This window comes from Pelecanus crispus, chromosome 27, assembly GCF_030463565.1.
Source record: "Pelecanus crispus isolate bPelCri1 chromosome 27, bPelCri1.pri, whole genome shotgun sequence".
Classification (NCBI taxonomy): Eukaryota; Metazoa; Chordata; class Aves; order Pelecaniformes; family Pelecanidae; genus Pelecanus; species Pelecanus crispus.
The window spans coordinates 1,945,199-1,964,734 of record NC_134669.1 but is presented as its reverse complement, the minus strand read 5'-3'; the positions used below and the strand labels follow the sequence as shown (position 1 = coordinate 1,964,734).

Below are 19,536 nucleotides of genomic sequence, written 5' to 3'. Positions count from 1 at the left end.
TGCGGCGGGGAGGCCTAGGCCGCTGGTTGCTGGGCAACGGCGCGGCGCGCTTGGGCGCGTTACTTCCGGCGCGCTTGGGCGCGTCACTTCCGGCGCGCCGCTGCCGGCAGTGCCGCCGCCGCCGCCATGGCCGGCGCCGCGCCCCGCCGCGTCTCGGTGTTCCCCTCGCCGCAGGAGCTGGGCCCGGCCCTGGCGCAGCTGGTGGCCGAGCGGGCGGCGGGGGCCGGCGGCCGCTTCTCGCTGGGCCTCTCGGGAGGGAGCCTGGTGGGGATCCTCGCCCGGCACCTGCCCCCCGCCGCCGCCGCAGGCCCCGCCGCGCCGGCCCGCTGGCTGGTGGCCTTCTGCGACGAGCGGCTGGTGCCGGCCGAGCACCCGGAGAGCACGGCCGGGGCCTACGGGGTGAGCGGGGCCTACGGGGGGGAGCGGGGCCTACGGGGGGGAGCGGGGCCTACACGGGGAGCGGGGCCGGGGCGGCGGAGCCCTGCGCCGCCGTTCCCCGGGCCGGCCCTGACCGCCCCGCCGCCCCTCTCCGCAGGCCCAGCTCCTGCCGCGGCTGCCCGCCCCCGGGCCGCGGGTGCTGGCCCTCACCCCCGGGCTGCCCCCCGCCGCCGCCGCCGCTGACTACGCCGCGCAGCTCCGCCAGGTACCGGCGCCGGGAGGGGGCCGCGGGAGTTTGCCCCCCGCCCCGGCTCCATCTCCCGTTCCTCCCCGCAGGCTTTCCCGGGTGAGGACGTGCCCGTCTTCGACTTGCTGGTGCTGGGGGTCGGGCCGGACGGGCACACCTGCTCCCTCTTCCCCGGCCACCCCCTGCTGCAGGTGAGCTCGGCGTTCGGCTCCCGCGAGCGGCCGCGGCGACGCCGTCAGCCCGGTGTTTTCATCGGGAGCTCGCAAATAACGTCGGCGCGGCAGGTGCTGATTTGGGGGGGTTGTAGTTTAAAAAAAATAAGAGGGGAGAAAAGCTGTTGTGGGGAGAAAAAAAAGCTCTGGAAGTTGACTTGTCCCCCTGCTTGTTTCTTTTAAATTTCTCCCGATTTGGGGAGTTTGCGGGGAAGCGGAAGAGGAGACCTTGACTTGGGCAGAGACGCGGCAGGGCTGAGGCCCCTCGCTCGCCCTCGGCAGCCGTCGCTGAGCCCGTTTATAGTCAGAGCATGGATTGCTCCCCGGCTTTGGGGTGTTTTTTCCTCTTTTCATGTTTTTTTCGCTCTGATAGGAGAAAGAGAAAATAGTTGCTGCTATTACCGACTCTCCGAAGCCGCCGCCGGAGCGAATAACGTTAACCCTGCCGGTGCTGAACGCCGCGCGGATGGTCGTGTTTGTGGCTACGGGGGAAGGCAAAGCTGCCGTTTTAAAGGTTTGGACCCAAACTGTTCATCTTCTCGATGAAAACCCAAGGTGCTGGGGCGGGGGAACGAGCGATCGAGAAGTTTCAGCCAACTGCCGAAGCATTTTAGGTTTGCCGTTCCCTTTTGCCTCGCTTGGCTGAGGCACCGTTCCCTCTCTCCCCACAGCGCATTTTGGAAGGCGACGAGGAAAATCCCCTTCCTGCTGCTCGCGTCCAGCCTCACTCCGGGCAACTGCGCTGGTTCCTGGACGAGTCGGCGGCCAAGGAGCTGACCATCCCCGTCGAGAAACATTCTGTCTTGTAGAGCCGGCTGCCGGCCAGGCTTGGGTGACCGTAACCGCGGCACCGGTAACTGCGGCACTGGCTGCGTGACATTCCAGGCAAAGAACGCCACGTTTGATCGTAGCGTTGAACAAAAAAAACTATGTAGTTTGGTTTTTTTTTCTTTTTTTCTCTCCCTCCCCTGTTTCTGGAACAAATGGTGCTTTGCCAAGCACAAATTTCCACGTAGTAATTCCTCCGGTTCGGTGGGGGCTGGGGGCCGGGTTGGAATTGCGCACGGCGACGGCGTCATGCGGTTCATTTCGGTCGCTGTGACCTGAAAGGGGGTGCACGATATTAAACGGGTGGATTTCGGCTCTTCTGCTCCTGGTTCTTTTTCCGCCCGGCCGCGCTCTTCCCGTAAGCGAGGGACGCAAGGAGCGGGCGTGGCGCCTGGGGTGTCGCAGTGTTGGCGATGCGAGGACGGACGGACGCTTGTCTGGGGCAGCTCTGGCTGTAGAGTAACGCTCGCTTTCCCTCGCTGCTTTGGTGGATTTGTCGTTGTTAATCCTGACTTTAACTGTGCCTTAGTTCTTGCCTAAAACTTGGTATTGGTGGCTCCTCCCTACCTGTTTTTTCACGTATCTGCGTGTGTAGCGGTAAGGCTTCGGCTTTCAGCCCTGTCCCGTCGATGTTTCCCGCCGTTGCGTTCAGAGCAGCGAAGAACGCTTTGAGATCGCACAGCGTCCGACAATCTGTTGGTGCAGGAGGAAAGGAACGGTGTTCCTGCGTTGACAGGCGAAGCAGCCGAGTCGGAAAAGGCAGATGACTTTTGTGCACGGTGCTTCCGTGCCAAATCTGTGGAAAAAAACAAAACAGGAATTGCGGTTGCTGGGCTGGATGTGGTTTTTTTACTGATTTTTTGCGTGGAAGGCAGAGGGGACTTGGAGCATAAAAGCCCGGAACCTGCGGTACAGGGCGTAGCTGTCCCTCTCAACAGCATCTTTTGGAGTCTACGGCTACCGGAGTACGAGCGGTTCAGTCCCGGAGCTCTGCTTTGTCCCTGCTGTCCGCAGTCGTCTCCCGCCTAGCCTTCCCGGGCGTACGCAGAGATTCCGGTGGGAGCTGTGAAGCAGGACTGGTTAGCGGCTGTTCCCGGTGTCTCTGAAATCGGTTTTAAGGAAATCCAGACAGAAAGCATCCGGATTTCTGAGGTAAATATGAACGTGACTAAAATCACCTTTGTATCTGCCCGATAGCCGAGCCCTCCGTCTTAAAAACGCGGAGTAAACCAGCCAGGCGGGTGCGCGCGGATAAGGCTTTGAAACTTAAAATTTAAAGCAAATTTAAACTAATATTTAAAACACCGCAATTCCCCGTTCTTGGACCCGACAAATGACACAAGTTTTAATGAGATGGTTTTGGCAAAGATGAGTCCAAAAACACGCGGTGGTAAATTTTCAGGAGTCCGGTCCGTGGCGCCAGGTCTGTAGAACCCTGCTTCTCTTGCGCAGCAGCGCCGTGTTAGCCCCCGCGCGATTCCGAAACCTTTTTCCATCCGGCTTTATAACCTTTTCTGAACTATCCCCTGTCGATTTGTCTGTATTAAAAATATTTGGGCTTTCTGAGCAGCTCGGGGGCTGACGCAAGCGCTGGATATTTCTGCTCGAGAGTTTCCTGTTTCTACACGTCCTGTGGGCTGCGAAGGGTATCGAAAACCACCGGTTGCGTAACGGTAAAAAATGGCAGATTTCGTTCGGCTTGATTAGGAAAGCGAGCGCAGGTGCGGCGTACAGCGGCGAGCGGGGCCGTTTCCGTGACACGCTCTCAAATTTGGAAATGACGCCGAAAAATCCCCTTGCCGCGTCCCGCTCAGTCCTGAATTCCTCACCCGCCTCGCTGGGCTGTGGGGCGTCTTGCGTGGGCGGTAGCTGAGAGGGGGACGAGGTGGGCAGAACGTGGAGCGCCGGGAGTAAATTTGGATAAATCCGCTCGCGCCTTTCGTAGCGTCGTGTAAATTTACAGCCTGAACCGCTTTAGCATCCTAAATTTAAATTCCAGCGCGTGCAGTCTCGTCTGGAATAGTTCCGTGTTAATTAACGGTAACCGGCGGTGATTTCCAGGATGGAAATAGCACGCGTGGGCGAGCGAAGGGACTGAACTAGCGCCGTCCCGCTGCGAAAGCAGGACCCTCTGAGCTGGGATGCGGCCGAGCAGGAATTCGCCCGGTCTCAAAAATAAATCGGAAACCGAATCGGTGCCGTTTTAGCGCACGGAACTTGGGGTGAAACTGGTAGAAAGGGGTGGGGAGCGGCAGAGGTGCTGCTGCCCCTTTAAGATGTGTTTTGTGTGCGTGGGGGGGGTTGATATGAAACTTTATTTGAATATTTATGAGCCGATGATCCGGAGGGGAGCGAGACGGAAAAGCTGGCGGGCGGAGAAGCTGGCGGGCGGCATGTGGCGTGTCCCGCCTCCGCCGCCGGCCTCGGAGCCCGGCCGGCAGCGAGCACGCTGAGGCCGAAGATGGGAGGAAGATGTTCGAGCCCTCTGAACGGGAGGCAGCGCAGGTATCTGAGAGGTGAGAAACGACTTGTATTCTGTTGCTTTTTTTGGGGGGGGGGAGAAAACCAGAAATCCCGTTTGCAGTGAGTTGTGGCAGGCTCCCTTGCTGGTGTCAGCCCTCCTCCCGCAGCACCAGGCTGGCGCGGCGGCTCGGTGCTCGCTGAGCTCGCCTTTGGGCTCTGCGAGACGTGAAATCTAGTTCAGCTCTTGGTTTTAAGGTGTCAGTTGGACAAAAAAAAAAAAAAGTGTGCGAAACGAGTTTCCAAGGCCTCTTTGGTACCTTCCTCTTTGGATGGCTCCTGGAGAGAGGGCTGGGGAGCGCCTGGTTCTGCGACTCTCGGCTCGCTGCCCTCCCTGACTCCTCCTGTGTCTCGAGCGCCGCGTTTCTCTGCGCTGTGAGACGCCTCTGGAGCTTCAGACTGTGGCTTTATTGTCCGATTCTGTCAAGCTTACGGGGCGTGACATTTCAATAACGCTGCTATCGATGAATTTGCTCCCTTGTTTCCGTCTTCCCAGCTGGTGGAAGAAGCGTTTGGAGAAGCAGTGGCACATAAAAAGTATTTTTTTTTTTTTTTTTTTTTTTTTAATTTCCATTAGCGTCAGACCCTCTGGCATTTCCAATCCCCTTTTTGACCAGACGCCTTCCCACGCTGCGCTGGGCGCGTTCCCGGGGTGCCGAGCACCCGTGGTTTGGGAGCAGGGTCCAGCGACGAGCGTGAGACGTAAAAAGCCGTAGCTCGCTATTTCTTGAGATGCAGAGAGCTTGCTTCATGCCTCAGCACTCGGCTTCCGCTGCTGTTCTTAGAGGAGGGGAAAAAATGCTCGTTAAAAGCAGCGAGCGGCCTCCTGGGGGAGGAGGGCACCCCCCGAAACCGGCTCTGTTCTCGCTCTGCCCGCAGGCCGCGCAGATGCCACCATGAAGAATTTCGTGCCCTATTACCGGAGGCAGCTGGCGACTGCCCTCCTGAGACGGGTATCGGGGGAGCTGGACCCCCGAGGCAAACCCGCCCTGCAGCTCCTGCCCAGCGAGGTAAAAGCCCTGCGCGGTCTCTCCCAGAAACGCTTGCCTGCTGCGGTGGATCCCGCCTCGGAGGAGCCCGTCCTCCTCAGAACGGGACGAGACGGCCGCTGTTCCCTGTCTGTCTGCAGCTTCGTGTCAATCAATACCGTTACGCAGGACAGCGACCCGCTGCTAGGGAAAACTTTATCTTTTGTGGCTTAGAAGTCAGAGTTAGGAGTGTATTTTGAGAGAGATGAGAAGGTGGGATCGGCAGCCGAGGATCCACCTCACAAATCGATGCCAAAGACCACCACAGCCCTTACAGCATCCCCATTATCCCCATTATTATTATTTTTTTTAGCCGCTCTCTTTGCTTTTCATCACCGCTAGATGTCTGTGTCCAACTGCTTCTCGCTATTAATTTCTACGACGCTGGTAGCGCGAGGTCCCGGCCAGGCTGGCTCCCACCCTGGGTCTGCCTCCCCGCAGCGCTGACGCTTTGATGTTTTCTGCCTCTTCCCTCGTGTGTCCGCAGCTCCGGGGGCCGCCCGACGCCGCTCTGCACGACGGATCGCTCTCCCAGTACGACGGCGATTCCCGCAGCTGGCAGGAGAATTACTTCGTTCTGCTCGGAGATTTTACCCTGCAGTGGTTCGAAAGCGAAGAGGTAAACGCGCTCCTGCTGCGGAGGCTGGAAAATCCAGGATTTTATGTGGTCAAACCTCATGAAAACCTCGTCCCTTGCAGGCAGAGCCCAGGGCGGGCGCCGGGCTGCGCAGGCACCGCTGCCTGCACGCTCGTGTACAAGCCCGCCGCTTCCCACCCGCGCGGCTCGACGACGATTCTCCTCACACAGAGAATCCCTGCGCGAATATATTCCGTTTCCTTTAAAATTCGCCCCGGTTTACCGCGTTGCGTGCCGTTCTTTTGTTGTTTTTTAATTGCCGCTACTGAGCCGTGCGAGCGAGGTACCGAGTTCTGCAGCTGGCGTCAGCGAAGCCGCGAGAAACGAACCCGCTCGCTGTTGCCAGCCGCTCTGCGGTCCCCGTGAACGCCGCGGCTGAGGAGTCGCCCTCTGATTTCTTTTCCAGGCCCTGAGGAAAGGCTGCGAGCCCAGAGGCTCGACCGCTCTCTCTGGCTACCTGCTGCTGTCTTCGCCGAGCGAATACGCCGAATCGCTCGGCCGCCTGTGCCAGGGGCTCGCAGGTAATTCCGCGACGCGGCGACGGTTCAGAAAAATCGGTAACGGCTGAGGTGCGAGCGGCAGGGTCGGCGCCTCAGCGTGATGGAGGGCGAGCTGAAGGCACGAGGCAGGTTCTGTGCCCGGCCAAGAGACCTCGCACCAGAAGACACCCGAGAAACTCCCGTACGCGCAGGCAGAGCCGTAACCCTCGGGGCGGAACCTGTGGCGTCGCCCGGACTCGGCGCTTTCGCGATCTTGTGCGGCTAAATCCGTTGTTTTCCTTGTTTCCCCGCATCCTCTGGCCTCTCCCCCGGCAGAGAGCCGCGCTCGGGGCTGCCGGCAGCCTGCGCGGCTTCGCCGGGCCAGCTGGAAAGCGAAGATTTTAAACCCGAGTGGCACGAAAACAGAAGCAGCTGCAGAGAAACTTTGCCAGCGCCTGAAATTCATTTCAAATTGTTTTCTCTGTTCAGCTCTTCAGCGTGCAGCGCTCTGGCTTTTATTAGAGAGCTGCCTCCTGTAAAAGAGCTTACATCTGGTTGTGAACACGTGTAAGTTACCGTTGTTTTTTTTTCCAATTATGGACAGCGCTGTTTAAAATAAAAAAACCTTAACAGAATTGGGATCTTTCCAGTCTGCTGCAGCTTCTGGCTAAACGGGGAGCGAGGCTTTACCAATTTGCTCTCGGGACAAAACATTCGTACTCCTCCCCTGTGGAACGGCTCTTGCTGTTCGCAGCGCTGCGCCAAAACTCCTCTGCTTGTTGCGCCCAAAAATGCTAAAAAAAGGAAAGCCGCCCAGCTTGGCAAAGGCCGTGCCAGGCGATCCCGTTCCTTCGGCGTTTCCCCGGCTTGGCGGGGCGCGATGCCCCGCGTTGCCTAACGAGCGGCTGCGGCGCGGCGAGCCTCGGCGCGCTCTCGGAGGACGGCGTTTTCTTTCGGCTGTAAAGCTGGGTTTGTGAAGAAAAACACCGACGCCAGCCTTACCGCCGGGGAAGCTTCCCGGAGTTGCTTTAGAGAATTAATTTAAAATTGGAGCGGCGCCAGCGTGCGTTGTTGCTTCTTCCTCTCTCCTTCCTCCCCGAGGTGGCAGCCCCGTCGCCGACCCGCCGGGAGAGTTTCTCTTTTTCCTCTACCATCCCTTCCGGAGGCACTTCTGCTTCTGCGCAGACTCGGCGGGATCGCGGCGGAGCTGGAGGGCGGCTCTCGGGGACGGCATTCGCTACCGCAGCACGGGTGAGGCTCCCGAAGCGGGCGGGCGCTGCCCAACGAAGCAGCGAGGTCCAAGAGCGCGAGCTCTCTGCCCCGGGGACCTTCTCGTGGAGCGGGCAGCACGAGCCGGGCGCCTCGCTACCTTTGCGCCTGCAGAGCGAGAGCCGCTTGCAGCCTTCGTCCTCGCTCGGAATAGTTTTTAGCCGCTGCGTTCCCGCAGTTCCACGTGGTTTGGTGGGAATTGCTCCGAGCGACCTCCATTAAATGTCACCGGGGCTACGTTGTCCTTTGTCCTCAGAATTACAGAGGAGGGATTCTCTGGAAGCGGAGGCGTTCCTCGAGGCTGTGCGGTTTTACAGGCAAGAGAGAGGCTGCTACGGGGAGGGGGATCTTCTCCTGGGGCCGGAACCCGAGGTCGGTAAAGCGTTCGAGACCGGAGCGTTTCCAGCAAGGTCGTTGCTCCGAGGTTGGTTTCAGCCGCTCGTTTTGGGTTTTAGATCCTCGGGAACGTGCTAATGGAGGATTTGCTGCCGGTGCTGCGCTCTCAGGTGCTCCCGAGCATCAGAGGCTCAGAAAGGAGGAGGCAGCAGCTGTGGCTCCAGGTGAATGCCTGGGGCGTCGCTCGCAGCGGGGCCGTGCCGACGCTGGCGCACGCGGTGACGGCCGGCGCGCTGGGAGGGAGAGCGGAGCATGGGGTATAAACCGATCAAAGAAAGAACAATTTGACCAAAAAAAGGCCCGTTCCGCGGCCGCTTCCCAGGGAAGCGCTGGCGTGAAAAATGGGGAGTTATTGCGGCGCGGGAGTGGTGCGGCTGGTTCTGCGTGTCGGCAGCGAGGGGGTGGTTACGATGGAGAGGGACGAATTAATTACTTGGTATTGGGGTTGGGTGAAACGAAGCTGGAGGAGTTGAAGGATTTTAGGAGCGTGACACGGATGGGAGGTGGGGTTTTGTTCAGTGGTGAGCCCAGCAGCTGGCCGGGAAACGGTAATGTTTCCGAAATTTGCCTGCTCGGTGCCTCTTACCTCTGCTTTGTTCCTTCTCTCTCTGGTTCACCCGCTCCTCGTCGGCCACCCAGTTTCTCCAGGAGGTTTACGCCCTGATCCTCCGCGAAATCTCCAGCGAATTCAAAGATTTTCAGAAGGAGAAGGAAAAACTGCAGATGGAGCTGGAGAAGAAAATCCGCCCCGACCTGGATCAGATGCTGACCCTGAAGGATCAGATAGCCGGCAAACTCCAAGGTTGGGCAAACGGGGGGATAAAGGGCAAAAAGTGTGCAGGTTGGAAAGAAAACCCAACAACCCAAACTGGACAAATCCATGGAATTTGTCCGCCCGTCGTTTGCGAAGCGCTGGCTTGGGTAGCGTTGTTTTGGGAACCGCGGACCAACGGCTACGGCGACTTTGGGTGTAATGAAGAGGGGCTGTGGGTGGAAGATCGCGGGTGGCGTTTCCTACCCGACCTGAGCCCCGCTGGCTTGATTCCGTGCCCCGAGGAGCCGGCGCGGTTGGGAAGCGCGGCACGGCGGGAAGCGCGGCGCGGTCTGTCGGGCAACCCGCAGCTTTCGGTCTTGGCAGCCGTGGTGCGGAGCCCGGCGGAGTCGTGCTGCGGCTGGGGAGTGGAGCCTCACCTGGACTGCGCGATGGAGGAACTCCTGCGTCCCCTCAGCTCGGGCATCGAGGCGGTTCGCTCGCTCTTTGCCCGGAGGGTGGATGAGATGATCGGGCTCGTCCGGAGCTCTCCCGTCACGGTGCTGCAGAAAGAGGTAACGCGGGAACGGGACGGCAAAGGCGGCCGCTCTCTTCCAACCCCGCCGTTGTTGGGTGCGGGACCGGTTCCTGAGGCATCGTCGGCGTTGCGGAGCCGCGGCTCGTTTGAATCGGTGTTGAACCCTGCAGGAAGGTTCTTGCAGGGCAGAGTTTTGCCAAGCGTCGTGTCTCTCGGCTGCTGGGGGGATGTCGGAGGGCGCTTTTTGCTCGTGCTCCTTCCCTGAGCGCGCTGCTGGTCTGTGCTGAGAGGAGAATACAGAGCAGGAATACTCTGTACCTGAATCCCCTGTACTCGGCGCTGGGGAGGCCGCACCTGGAATGCTGTGTCCAGTTTTGGGCCCCTCGGCACAAGAAGGACATTGGGGTGCTGGAGCGTGTCCAGGGAAGGGCAGCGGAGCTGGGGCAGGGTCTGGAGCACAGGGCTGGTGGGGAGCGGCTGAGGGAGCTGGGGGTGTTCAGCCTGGAGAAGAGGAGGCTGAGGGGAGACCTGATCGCTCTCTACAACTCCCTGACAGGAGGGGGGAGTGAGGTGGGTGTTGGGCTCTTCTCCCACGGAGTTAGCGATAGGACGAGAGGAAATGGGCTCAAGCTGCGCCAGGGGAGGTTTAGGTTGGATATTGGGAGAAATTTCTTCACGGAAAGGGTGGTCAAGCACTGGAACAGGCTGCCCAGAGAGGTGGTGGAGTCCCCATCCCTGGAAGCGTTCAAAAAACGGGCAGAGGCGGCACTTGGGGACATGGTTCAGTCGTCTACCCTTGACTGGTTTAGTGTGGGCTTGGCAGTGTAGGTTAATGGTTGGACTGGGTGATCTTCAAGGTCTTTTCCAACCTCAACGATTCGCTGAGTACGGAGCTGGGGAGCAAACGCCGCGAAGGAAGGGGGATGCCGTGCGCCGCCCGAGTAACGCGCTGCTGCTCTGCCGTAGCTTCTGACGCTGGGGAGAACGTCCTGGCAGCCCGAAGCCATGCAGCCGTGCTACGAGGAGGCCGACCTGTATCGGGAAAGCCTGCGGGGGCTCGAGGAGCGGTTCGGCTTCCGCGGCGTGACGAGCCTGGTCCTCGGCGCTCAGAACCTCATGCAGCAGGTAGGTGGGGACGCGCGGCGGGGCGACGCTGCGGGCTGGCTCTGGCCTCAGCCGCTCGCCTCCCCCTTGCCGCGCTCGCCTCCCCCTTGCCGCGCTCGCCTCCCCCTTGCCGCGCTCGCCTCCCCCTTGCCGCGCTCGCCTCCCCCTTGCCGCGCTCGCCTCCCCCTTGCCGCGCTCGCCTCCCCCTTGCCGCGCTCGCCTCCCCCTTGCCGCGCTCGCCTCCCCCTTGCCGCGCTCGTGCTCTCCTCGGGCTGCCTAAAAGGCACAAAGCAAAGGTCTTGAAAATATTTTCATAGTTTAAAAACACAAGTTGGGTGACCAAGGAGGAAAGCGCTCGCGACGGGGGCAAGATGCGGAGGAAAGTCGCGGGTCCCAAGCGCTCGCGGCGGGGGGCGAGACGCCGAGGAAAATCCGGGGTCCCAGGCGCTTGCGACGGGGGCGAGACGCCGAGGAAAGTCGCGGGTCCCAGGCGCTCGCGACGGGGGCGAGACGCCGAGGAAAGTCGCGGGTCCCAGGCGCTCGCGACGGGGGCGAGACGCGGAGGAAAATCCGGGGTCCCAAGCGCTCGCGACGGGGGGCGAGACGCCGAGGAAAGTCGGGGGTCCCAAGCGCTCGCGACGGGGGCGAGACGCCGAGGAAAGTCGGGGGTCCCAGGCGCTCGCGACGGGGGCGAGACGCCGAGGAAAGTCGCGGGTCCCAGGCGCTCGCGGCGGGGGGCGAGACGCCGAGGCAAGTCGCGGGTCCCAAGCGCTCGCGACGGGGGCGAGACGCCGAGGAAAGTCGCGGGTCCCAAGCGCTCGCGACGGGGGCGAGACGCCGAGGAAAATCCTGGGTCCAGAGCGCTCGCGACGGGGGCGAGACGCGGAGGAAAGTCGCGGGTCCCAGGCGCTCGCGGCGGGGGGCGAGACGCCGAGGAAAGTCGCGGGTCCCAGGCGCTCGCGGCGGGGGGCGAGATGCCGAGGAAAGTCGCGGGTCCCAGGCGCTCGCGACGGGGGCGAGACGCCGAGGAAAGTCGCGGGTCCCAGGCGCTCGCGGCGGGGGCGAGATGCCGAGGAAAGTCGCGGGTCCCAAGCGCTCGCGACGGGGGCGAGACGCCGAGGAAAATCCTGGGTCCAGAGCGCTCGCGACGGGGGCGAGACGCCGAGGAAAGTCGCGGGTCCCAAGCGCTCGCGACGGGGGCGAGACGCCGAGGAAAGTCGCGGGTCCCAAGCGCTCGCGACGGGGGCGAGACGCCGAGGAAAGTCGCGGGTCCCAGGCGCTCGCGACGGGGGCGAGACGCCGAGGAAAGTCGGGGGTCCCAAGCGCTCGCGACGGGGGCGAGACGCCGAGGAAAATCCTGGGTCCAGAGCGCTCGCGACGGGGGCGAGACGCGGAGTTAAATCGCGGGTCCCAAGCGCTCGCGGCGGGGGCGAGACGCCGAGGAAAGTCGCGGGCCCCGCGTGCCGGGTCCGGGCTCAGCAGGGTTCTGTCGTGCAGCTGATGCAGGATGCCACCCACACCTTCCAGCAGCTCTCGCAGCAGCACCTCGGCCGGGCGGCCGGCCGCCAGCAGCTCACCCAAATGCTGGGGAAAGTCAAGGAGCGGGTGCTGAAGGTGAGGCGGCGCGGCGCTCTCCTTTTACGCCCGCGATGGGTTGGTTCAGATGCGGTTTGGGTTTTGGTTTTGGGGTTGGTTTTTTTTTTTTTTTCCCTGTCGAACCGCCCCGCGTCCCTGTGTCGCTCTCGCGCCGCAGACGCGAGGCCGCTAAAAGACGGTGCCCGTCGCGCTGATGCTCCTCTGAATTCGATTGCAGAAGTTTGACTACGACAGCGGCTCCGTCCGGAAGCGCTTCGCTCAGGAGTGGCTCATCCGGATTTTTCTTCCTTTTCTGCTGAAACATTTGGAGTCCGGGTGTAAACTGGTACGGTCGAGCCCGCGATGGGCTGCGGGGGGGACTCGGCGGGGGGAACGGGCTCAAACAAGCGGGTTTTAGTTCAGCAAGAAAATGCGGCTCCTTCCCTCCTTGTAGCCTTCCCCTCTCGCCAGCCTCCTGGCGCTCGGGAACCGTCTCTCCGCAGAAAAGAGCTTTTAATTCAAGCTACAGCGGCGCAGGCTGCCAAACCGCAGCTCCCTCCTAGACGGCATCCCGAGAATCTCCTCCGAACAGACATAAGTCATGTTCTGTTCCGTGCCGTCGTGGGCGTGACTGGCCTTTAGCTGTTTCCCGGGACGTTCTCCTTTATTTTTATTTTATTCCCTTTTTTTGCGTCTTCCCCTGGGCTATGCCAGAACGCTGGCTGGATCGATTCCCTCCGTAGCGAGTCCCGGGGGGGGGTTTGGAGGTGAAGGGGGCTCTGCCATGGGGAAAACGGGCTCCTCCGGGATCCGCGGGGCTCTGCTCTTGTTTTTCCTGATTTTTGGGAGCCTTACCCAATTCCCGTCCATTCTTCCCATTCCTGGCTGTCGGTTTCGCGGCCTCCTGGCCCGCCGGGAACGCGAGCGCCGACGCTGCCCCGCTCTGCCCCCCGGGTAGGAGCTGCCGCGATACGAGAGCTTCGTGTTCGCCGACTTCGGCGGCATCATTAACCTGGAAAATATTTACGAGGAGGCGGTCCTGGCTGTGCTGCTGCGGGCTGTCGGCAAAGGTGAGGGGGGGCTGCGTTCCCCGGGGAGCGCCGGGCTGGAATATCCCCGGTCAAAATATTTACAGTCGCCCGGTCGTCATTGCTGCTTTTCTGTACGTGGCAGAGATTTTTTTGGTGTGGGTGGTTTGGGTTTTTTTTTTTTTTTTAAGCCGTTAAACAGCGATTTCCATGTTTGTACATTCAAGTCGCTTTCCAGATGTTGCCCTTGGTCCATTCCAGGATCCCAAGGCTGAATTATTTTCTTCCTGCCAGGTTTTTTTTTTTTTTTTGGGTTTTTTTCCCTTCCCCCTTGCTGGCTGGAACCTCTGAACCTCGCGCTGGCCAAAGCCGGGGGAGCAAGCGTCTCGTTTTGCGGGCGCGGTGCCGCGGGAGGGCTGCGTGCTCGCCGCCGCCGGTGGGCTTCCGTCGGCCAGGCGGAGGGAACGCGCTGCAACCCGCCCGAGGTGGGCCCGTGGCGGAGAACCGTGCTTGCAAATTGCGCTCGGGTGTCGAATTTTGGAGGTAGCGTGCTCGAAAGGAACGTTTTGAAGGCAAAATAATAATAGTTGAAAATTTGAAGGCAAAATAATAGTTGAAAATTTGAAGGCAAAATAATAGTTGAAAATTTGAAGGCAAAATAATAGTTGAAAATTTGAAGGCAAAATAATAGTTGAAATTTGGAAGGCAAAATAATAGTTGAAATTTGGAAGGCAAAATAATAGTTGAAATTTGGAAGGCAAAATAATAGTTGAAATTTGGAAGGCAAAATAATAGTTGAAATTTGGAAGGCAAAATAATAGTTGAAATTTGGAAGGCAAAATAATAGTTGAAATTTGGAAGGCAAAATAATAGTTGAAATTTGGAAGGCAAAATAATAGTTGAAATTTGGAAGGCAAAATAATAGTTGAAATTTGGAAGGCAAAATAATAGTTGAAATTTGGAAGGCAAAATAATAGTTGAAATTTGGAAGGCAAAATAATAGTTGAAATTTGGAAGGCAAAATAATAGTTGAAATTTGGAAGGCAAAATAATAGTTGAAATTTGGAAGGCAAAATAATAGTTGAAATTTGGAAGGCAAAATAATAGTTGAAATTTGGAAGGCAAAATAATAGTTGAAATTTGGAAGGCAAAATGCTTGAAAGTACAATTTTGAAGGCAAAATGCTTGAAAGTACAATTTTGAAGGCAAAATGCTTGAAAGTACAATTTTGAAGGCAAAATGCTTGAAAGTACAATTTTGAAGGCAAAATATTTGGAATTTTGAAGGTAGAACGCTTGAAAGTACAATTTCGAAGGTAAAGTACTTGGAATTTTGAAGGTAGAACGCTTGAAAGTACAATTTCGAAGGTAAAATATTTGGAATTTTGAAGGTAGAATGCTTGGAGGTACAATTTCAAAGGTAAAGTACTTGGAATTTTGAAGGTAGAATGCTTGAAAGTACAATTTTGAAGGTAAAATATTTGGAATTTTGAAAGTAGAACGCTTGAAAGTACAATTTCAAAGGTAAAGTACTTGGAATTTTGAAGGTAGAATGCTTGGAGGTACAATTTCAAAGGTAAAGTACTTGGAGTTTTGAAGGTAGAACGCTTGAAAGTACAATTTCGAAGGTAAAATATTTGGAATTTTGAAGGTAGAACGCTTGAAAGTACAATTTCGAAGGTAAAGTACTTGGAATTTTGAAGGTAGAACGCTTGAAAGTACAATTTCGAAGGTAAAGTACTTGGAATTTTGAAGGTAGAATGCTTGAAAGTACAATTTTGAAGGTAAAATATTTGGAATTTTGAAAGTAGAACGCTTGAAAGTACAATTTCAAAGGTAAAGTACTTGGAATTTTGAAGGTAGAATGCTTGGAGGTACAATTTCAAAGGTAAAGTACTTGGAGTTTTGAAGGTAGAATGCTTGAAAGTATAATTTTGAAGGTAAAGTACTTGGAATTTTGAAGGTAGAACGCTTGAAAGTACAATTTCGAAGGTAAAATATTTGGAATTTTGAAGGTAGAACGCTTGAAAGTACAATTTCGAAGGTAAAGTACTTGGAATTTTGAAGGTAGAACGCTTGAAAGTACAATTTCGAAGGTAAAATATTTGGAATTTTGAAGGTAGAATGCTTGGAGGTACAATTTCAAAGGTAAAGTACTTGGAATTTTGAAGGTAGAATGCTTGAAAGTACAATTTCGAAGGTAAAATATTTGGAATTTTGAAAGTAGAACGCTTGAAAGTACAATTTCAAAGGTAAAGTACTTGGAATTTTGAAGGTAGAATGCTTGGAGGTACAATTTCAAAGGTAAAGTACTTGGAGTTTTGAAGGTAGAATGCTTGAAAGTACAATTTCGAAGGTAAAGTACTTGGAATTTTGAAGGTAGAACGCTTGAAAGTACAATTTCGAAGGTAAAATATTTGGAATTTTGAAGGTAGAACGCTTGAAAGTACAATTTCGAAGGTAAAGTACTTGGAATTTTGAAGGTAGAACGCTTGAAAGTACAATTTCGAAGGTAAAATATTTGGAATTTTGAAGGTAGAATGCTTGGAGGTACAATTTCAAAGGTAAAGTACTTGGAATTTTGAAGGTAGAATGCTTGAAAGTACAATTTTGAAGGTAAAATATTTGGAATTTTGAAAGTAGAACGCTTGAAAGTACAATTTCAAAGGTAAAGTACTTGGAATTTTGAAGATAGAACGCTTGGAGGTACAATTTCAAAGGTAAAGTACTTGGAGTTTTGAAGGTAGAATGCTTGAAAGTATAATTTTGAAGGTAAAGTACTTGGAATTTTGAAGGTAGAACGCTTGAAAGTACAATTTCGAAGGTAAAATATTTGGAATTTTGAAGGTAGAACGCTTGAAAGTACAATTTCGAAGGTAAAGTACTTGGAATTTTGAAGGTAGAACGCTTGAAAGTACAATTTTGAAGGTAAAATATTTGGAATTTTGAAGGTAGAATGCTTGAAAGTACAATTTCGAAGGTAAAGTACTTGGAATTTTGAAGGTAGAACGCTTGAAAGTACAATTTCGAAGGTAAAGTACTTGGAATTTTGAAGGTAGAACGCTTGAAAGTACAATTTCGAAGGTAAAATATTTGGAATTTTGAAGGTAGAATGCTTGGAGGTACAATTTCAAAGGTAAAGTACTTGGAATTTTGAAGGTAGAATGCTTGAAAGTACAATTTTGAAGGTAAAATATTTGGAATTTTGAAAGTAGAACGCTTGAAAGTACAATTTCAAAGGTAAAGTACTTGGAATTTTGAAGGTAGAATGCTTGGAGGTACAATTTCAAAGGTAAAGTACTTGGAATTTTGAAGGTAGAATGCTTGGAGGTACAATTTCAAAGGTAAAGTACTTGGAGTTTTGAAGGTAGAACGCTTGAAAGTACAATTTTGAAGGTAAAGTACTTGGAATTTTGAAGGTAGAACGCTTGAAAGTACAATTTCAAAGGTAAAATATTTGGAGTTTTGAAGGTAGAACGCTTGAAAGTATAATTTTGAAGGTAAAGTACTTGGAATTTTGAAGGTAGAACGCTTGAAAGTACAATTTCGAAGGTAAAGTACTTGGAATTTTGAAGGTAGAACGCTTGAAAGTACAATTTCGAAGGTAAAGTACTTGGAATTTTGAAGGTAGAACGCTTGGAGGTACAATTTCAAAGGTAAAGTACTTGGAGTTTTGAAGGTAGAATGCTTGAAAGTATAATTTTGAAGGTAAAGTACTTGGAATTTTGAAGGTAGAACGCTTGAAAGTACAATTTTGAAGGTAAAGTACTTGGAATTTTGAAGGTAGAACGCTTGAAAGTACAATTTCGAAGGTAAAGTACTTGGAATTTTGAAGGTAGAACGCTTTGGAGTACAATTTCGAAGGTAAAATATTTGGAATTTTGAAGGTAGAATGCTTGGAGGTACAATTTCAAAGGTAAAGTACTTGGAATTTTGAAGGTAGAATGCTTGAAAGTACAATTTTGAAGGTAAAATATTTGGAATTTTGAAAGTAGAACGCTTGAAAGTACAATTTCAAAGGTAAAGTACTTGGAGTTTTGAAGGTAGAATGCTTGAAAGTATAATTTTGAAGGTAAAGTACTTGGAATTTTGAAGGTAGAACGCTTGAAAGTACAATTTCGAAGGTAAAATATTTGGAATTTTGAAGGTAGAACGCTTGAAAGTACAATTTCGAAGGTAAAGTACTTGGAATTTTGAAGGTAGAACGCTTGAAAGTACAATTTTGAAGGTAAAATATTTGGAATTTTGAAAGTAGAACGCTTGAAAGTACAATTTCAAAGGTAAAGTACTTGGAATTTTGAAGGTAGAATGCTTGGAGGTACAATTTCAAAGGTAAAGTACTTGGAATTTTGAAGGTAGAACGCTTGGAGGTACAATTTCGAAGGTAAAGTACTTGGAGTTTTGAAGGTAGAACGCTTGAAAGTATAATTTTGAAGGTAAAGTACTTGGAATTTTGAAGGTAGAACGCTTGAAAGTACAATTTCGAAGGTAAATATTTGGAATTTTGAAGGTAGAATGCTTGGAGGTACAATTTCAAAGGTAAAGTACTTGGAATTTTGAAGGTAGAACGCTTGAAAGTACAATTTTGAAGGTAAAATATTTGGAATTTTGAAAGTAGAACGCTTGAAAGTACAATTTCAAAGGTAAAGTACTTGGAATTTTGAAGGTAGAATGCTTGGAGGTACAATTTCAAAGGTAAAGTACTTGGAGTTTTGAAGGTAGAATGCTTGAAAGTATAATTTTGAAGGTAAAGTACTTGGAATTTTGAAGGTAGAACGCTTGAAAGTACAATTTCGAAGGTAAAATATTTGGAATTTTGAAGGTAGAACGCTTGAAAGTACAATTTCGAAGGTAAAGTACTTGGAATTTTGAAGGTAGAACGCTTGAAAGTACAATTTCGAAGGTAAAGTACTTGGAATTTTGAAGGTAGAACGCTTGAAAGTACAATTTTGAAGGTAAAATATTTGGAATTTTGAAGGTAGAATGCTTGGAGGTACAATTTCAAAGGTAAAGTACTTGGAATTTTGAAGGTAGAATGCTTGGAGGTACAATTTCAAAGGTAAAGTACTTGGAGTTTTGAAGGTAGAACGCTTGAAAGTACAATTTTGAAGGTAAAGTACTTGGAATTTTGAAGGTAGAACGCTTGAAAGTACAATTTCAAAGGTAAAATATTTGGAATTTTGAAGGTAGAATGCTTGGAGGTACAATTTCGAAGGTATAAAATATTTGGAATTTTGAAGGTAGAACGCTTGGAGGTACAGTTTTGAAAGCAAAGTACTCCAAAGCGTGGAGTTTTGGAGGCAGAAATGCCGGCCAGCGAATCCTTGAGGGTGAAGGTGCGGGCGCGCCGGTGAGGCCCCCCCTGCGCCCAGCCTTGCCCCCTCCCCCTTTCAGCGCTGGCGGGGGCCTCGCGCCCCCACGGCCACGCCCTCTGCGCCCAGAGCTGCTGCGGCCTGGCCGCCGGCGCCGAGGAGCTGCTCTGCCAGGAGACGGGGTGAGGGCCGGGCCCTCGCCGGACCCTCGCCCAATCTCGCCGGACCCTCGCCCAATCTCGCCGGACCCTCGCCGGACCCTCGCCCAATCTCGCCAGGCCCTTGCCCGACACTTGCCGAGCCCTCGCCAAGCCCTCGCCAGAGACCCTCACCCAATCTCGCCGGACCCTCGCCGGGCCCTCGCCCAATCTCGCCGGACCCTCGCCGGGCCCTCGCCCAATCTCGCCAAGCCCTCGCCCGACACTTGCCAAGCCCTCACCGAGCCCTCGCCAGAGACCCTCACCCAATCTCGCCGGGCCCTCGCCGGGCCCTCGCCCAACGCTTGCCGAGCCCTCGCCAAGCCCTCGCCAGAGACCCTCACCCAATCTCGCCGGGCCCTCGCCCAACGCTTGCCGAGCCCTCGCCAGACCTTCACCAGACCCTCACCCAATCTCGCCGGGCCCTCGCCCAACGCTTGCCGAGCCCTCACCGGACCCTCGCCCAACGCTCGCCAAGCCCTTGCCGGACCCTCGCCCAACGCTTGCCGAGCCCTCGCCGAGCCCTCACCAGACCTTCACCAGACCCTCACCCAATCTCGCCGGGCCCTCGCCCCAACGCTTGCCGAGCCCTCGCCGAGCCCTCGCCAGACCTTCACCGGACCCTCACCCAATCTCGCCGAGCCCTCGCCCAACGCTTGCCGAGCCCTCACGGGACCCTCGCCCAACGCTCGCCAAGCCCTCGCCGGACCCTCGCCCAACGCTTGCCAAGCCCTCACGAGACCCTCGCCTAACGCTCGCCAAGCCCTTGCCGGACCCTCACCGGACCCTCGCCCAACGCTTGCCAAACCCTTGCCGAGCCCTCGCCGGACCCTCGCCCAGTGCTCGCCGAGCCCTCACCGGACCCTCGCCCAATCTCGCTGGGCCCTCGCTGGGCCCTCGCCCAACGCTTGCCGAGCCCTCGCCAGACCTTCACCGGACCCTTACCCAATCTCGCCGAGCCCTCGCCCAACGCTTGCCGAGCCCTCGCCGGACCCTCGCCCAACGCTTGCCGAGCCCTCGCCGGACCCTCGCCCAACG

The 19,536-nt window shown here is 54.7% G+C and overlaps 1 protein-coding gene across 1 annotated transcript; it reads left to right on the top strand.

Annotated features, from left to right (window-relative positions):
- Window positions 1–126: 126 nt before the first annotated feature.
- PGLS (6-phosphogluconolactonase) lies at window positions 127–1,875 on the top strand. Its single transcript, XM_075725219.1, has 5 exons — window positions 127–399; window positions 536–643; window positions 715–816; window positions 1,211–1,351; window positions 1,509–1,875. Exons 1-5 carry the CDS (start codon window positions 127–129, stop codon window positions 1,644–1,646), a joined length of 762 nt encoding a protein of 253 aa, XP_075581334.1. The 3' UTR covers window positions 1,647–1,875.
- The last annotated feature ends 17,661 nt before the right edge of the window (window positions 1,876–19,536 follow it).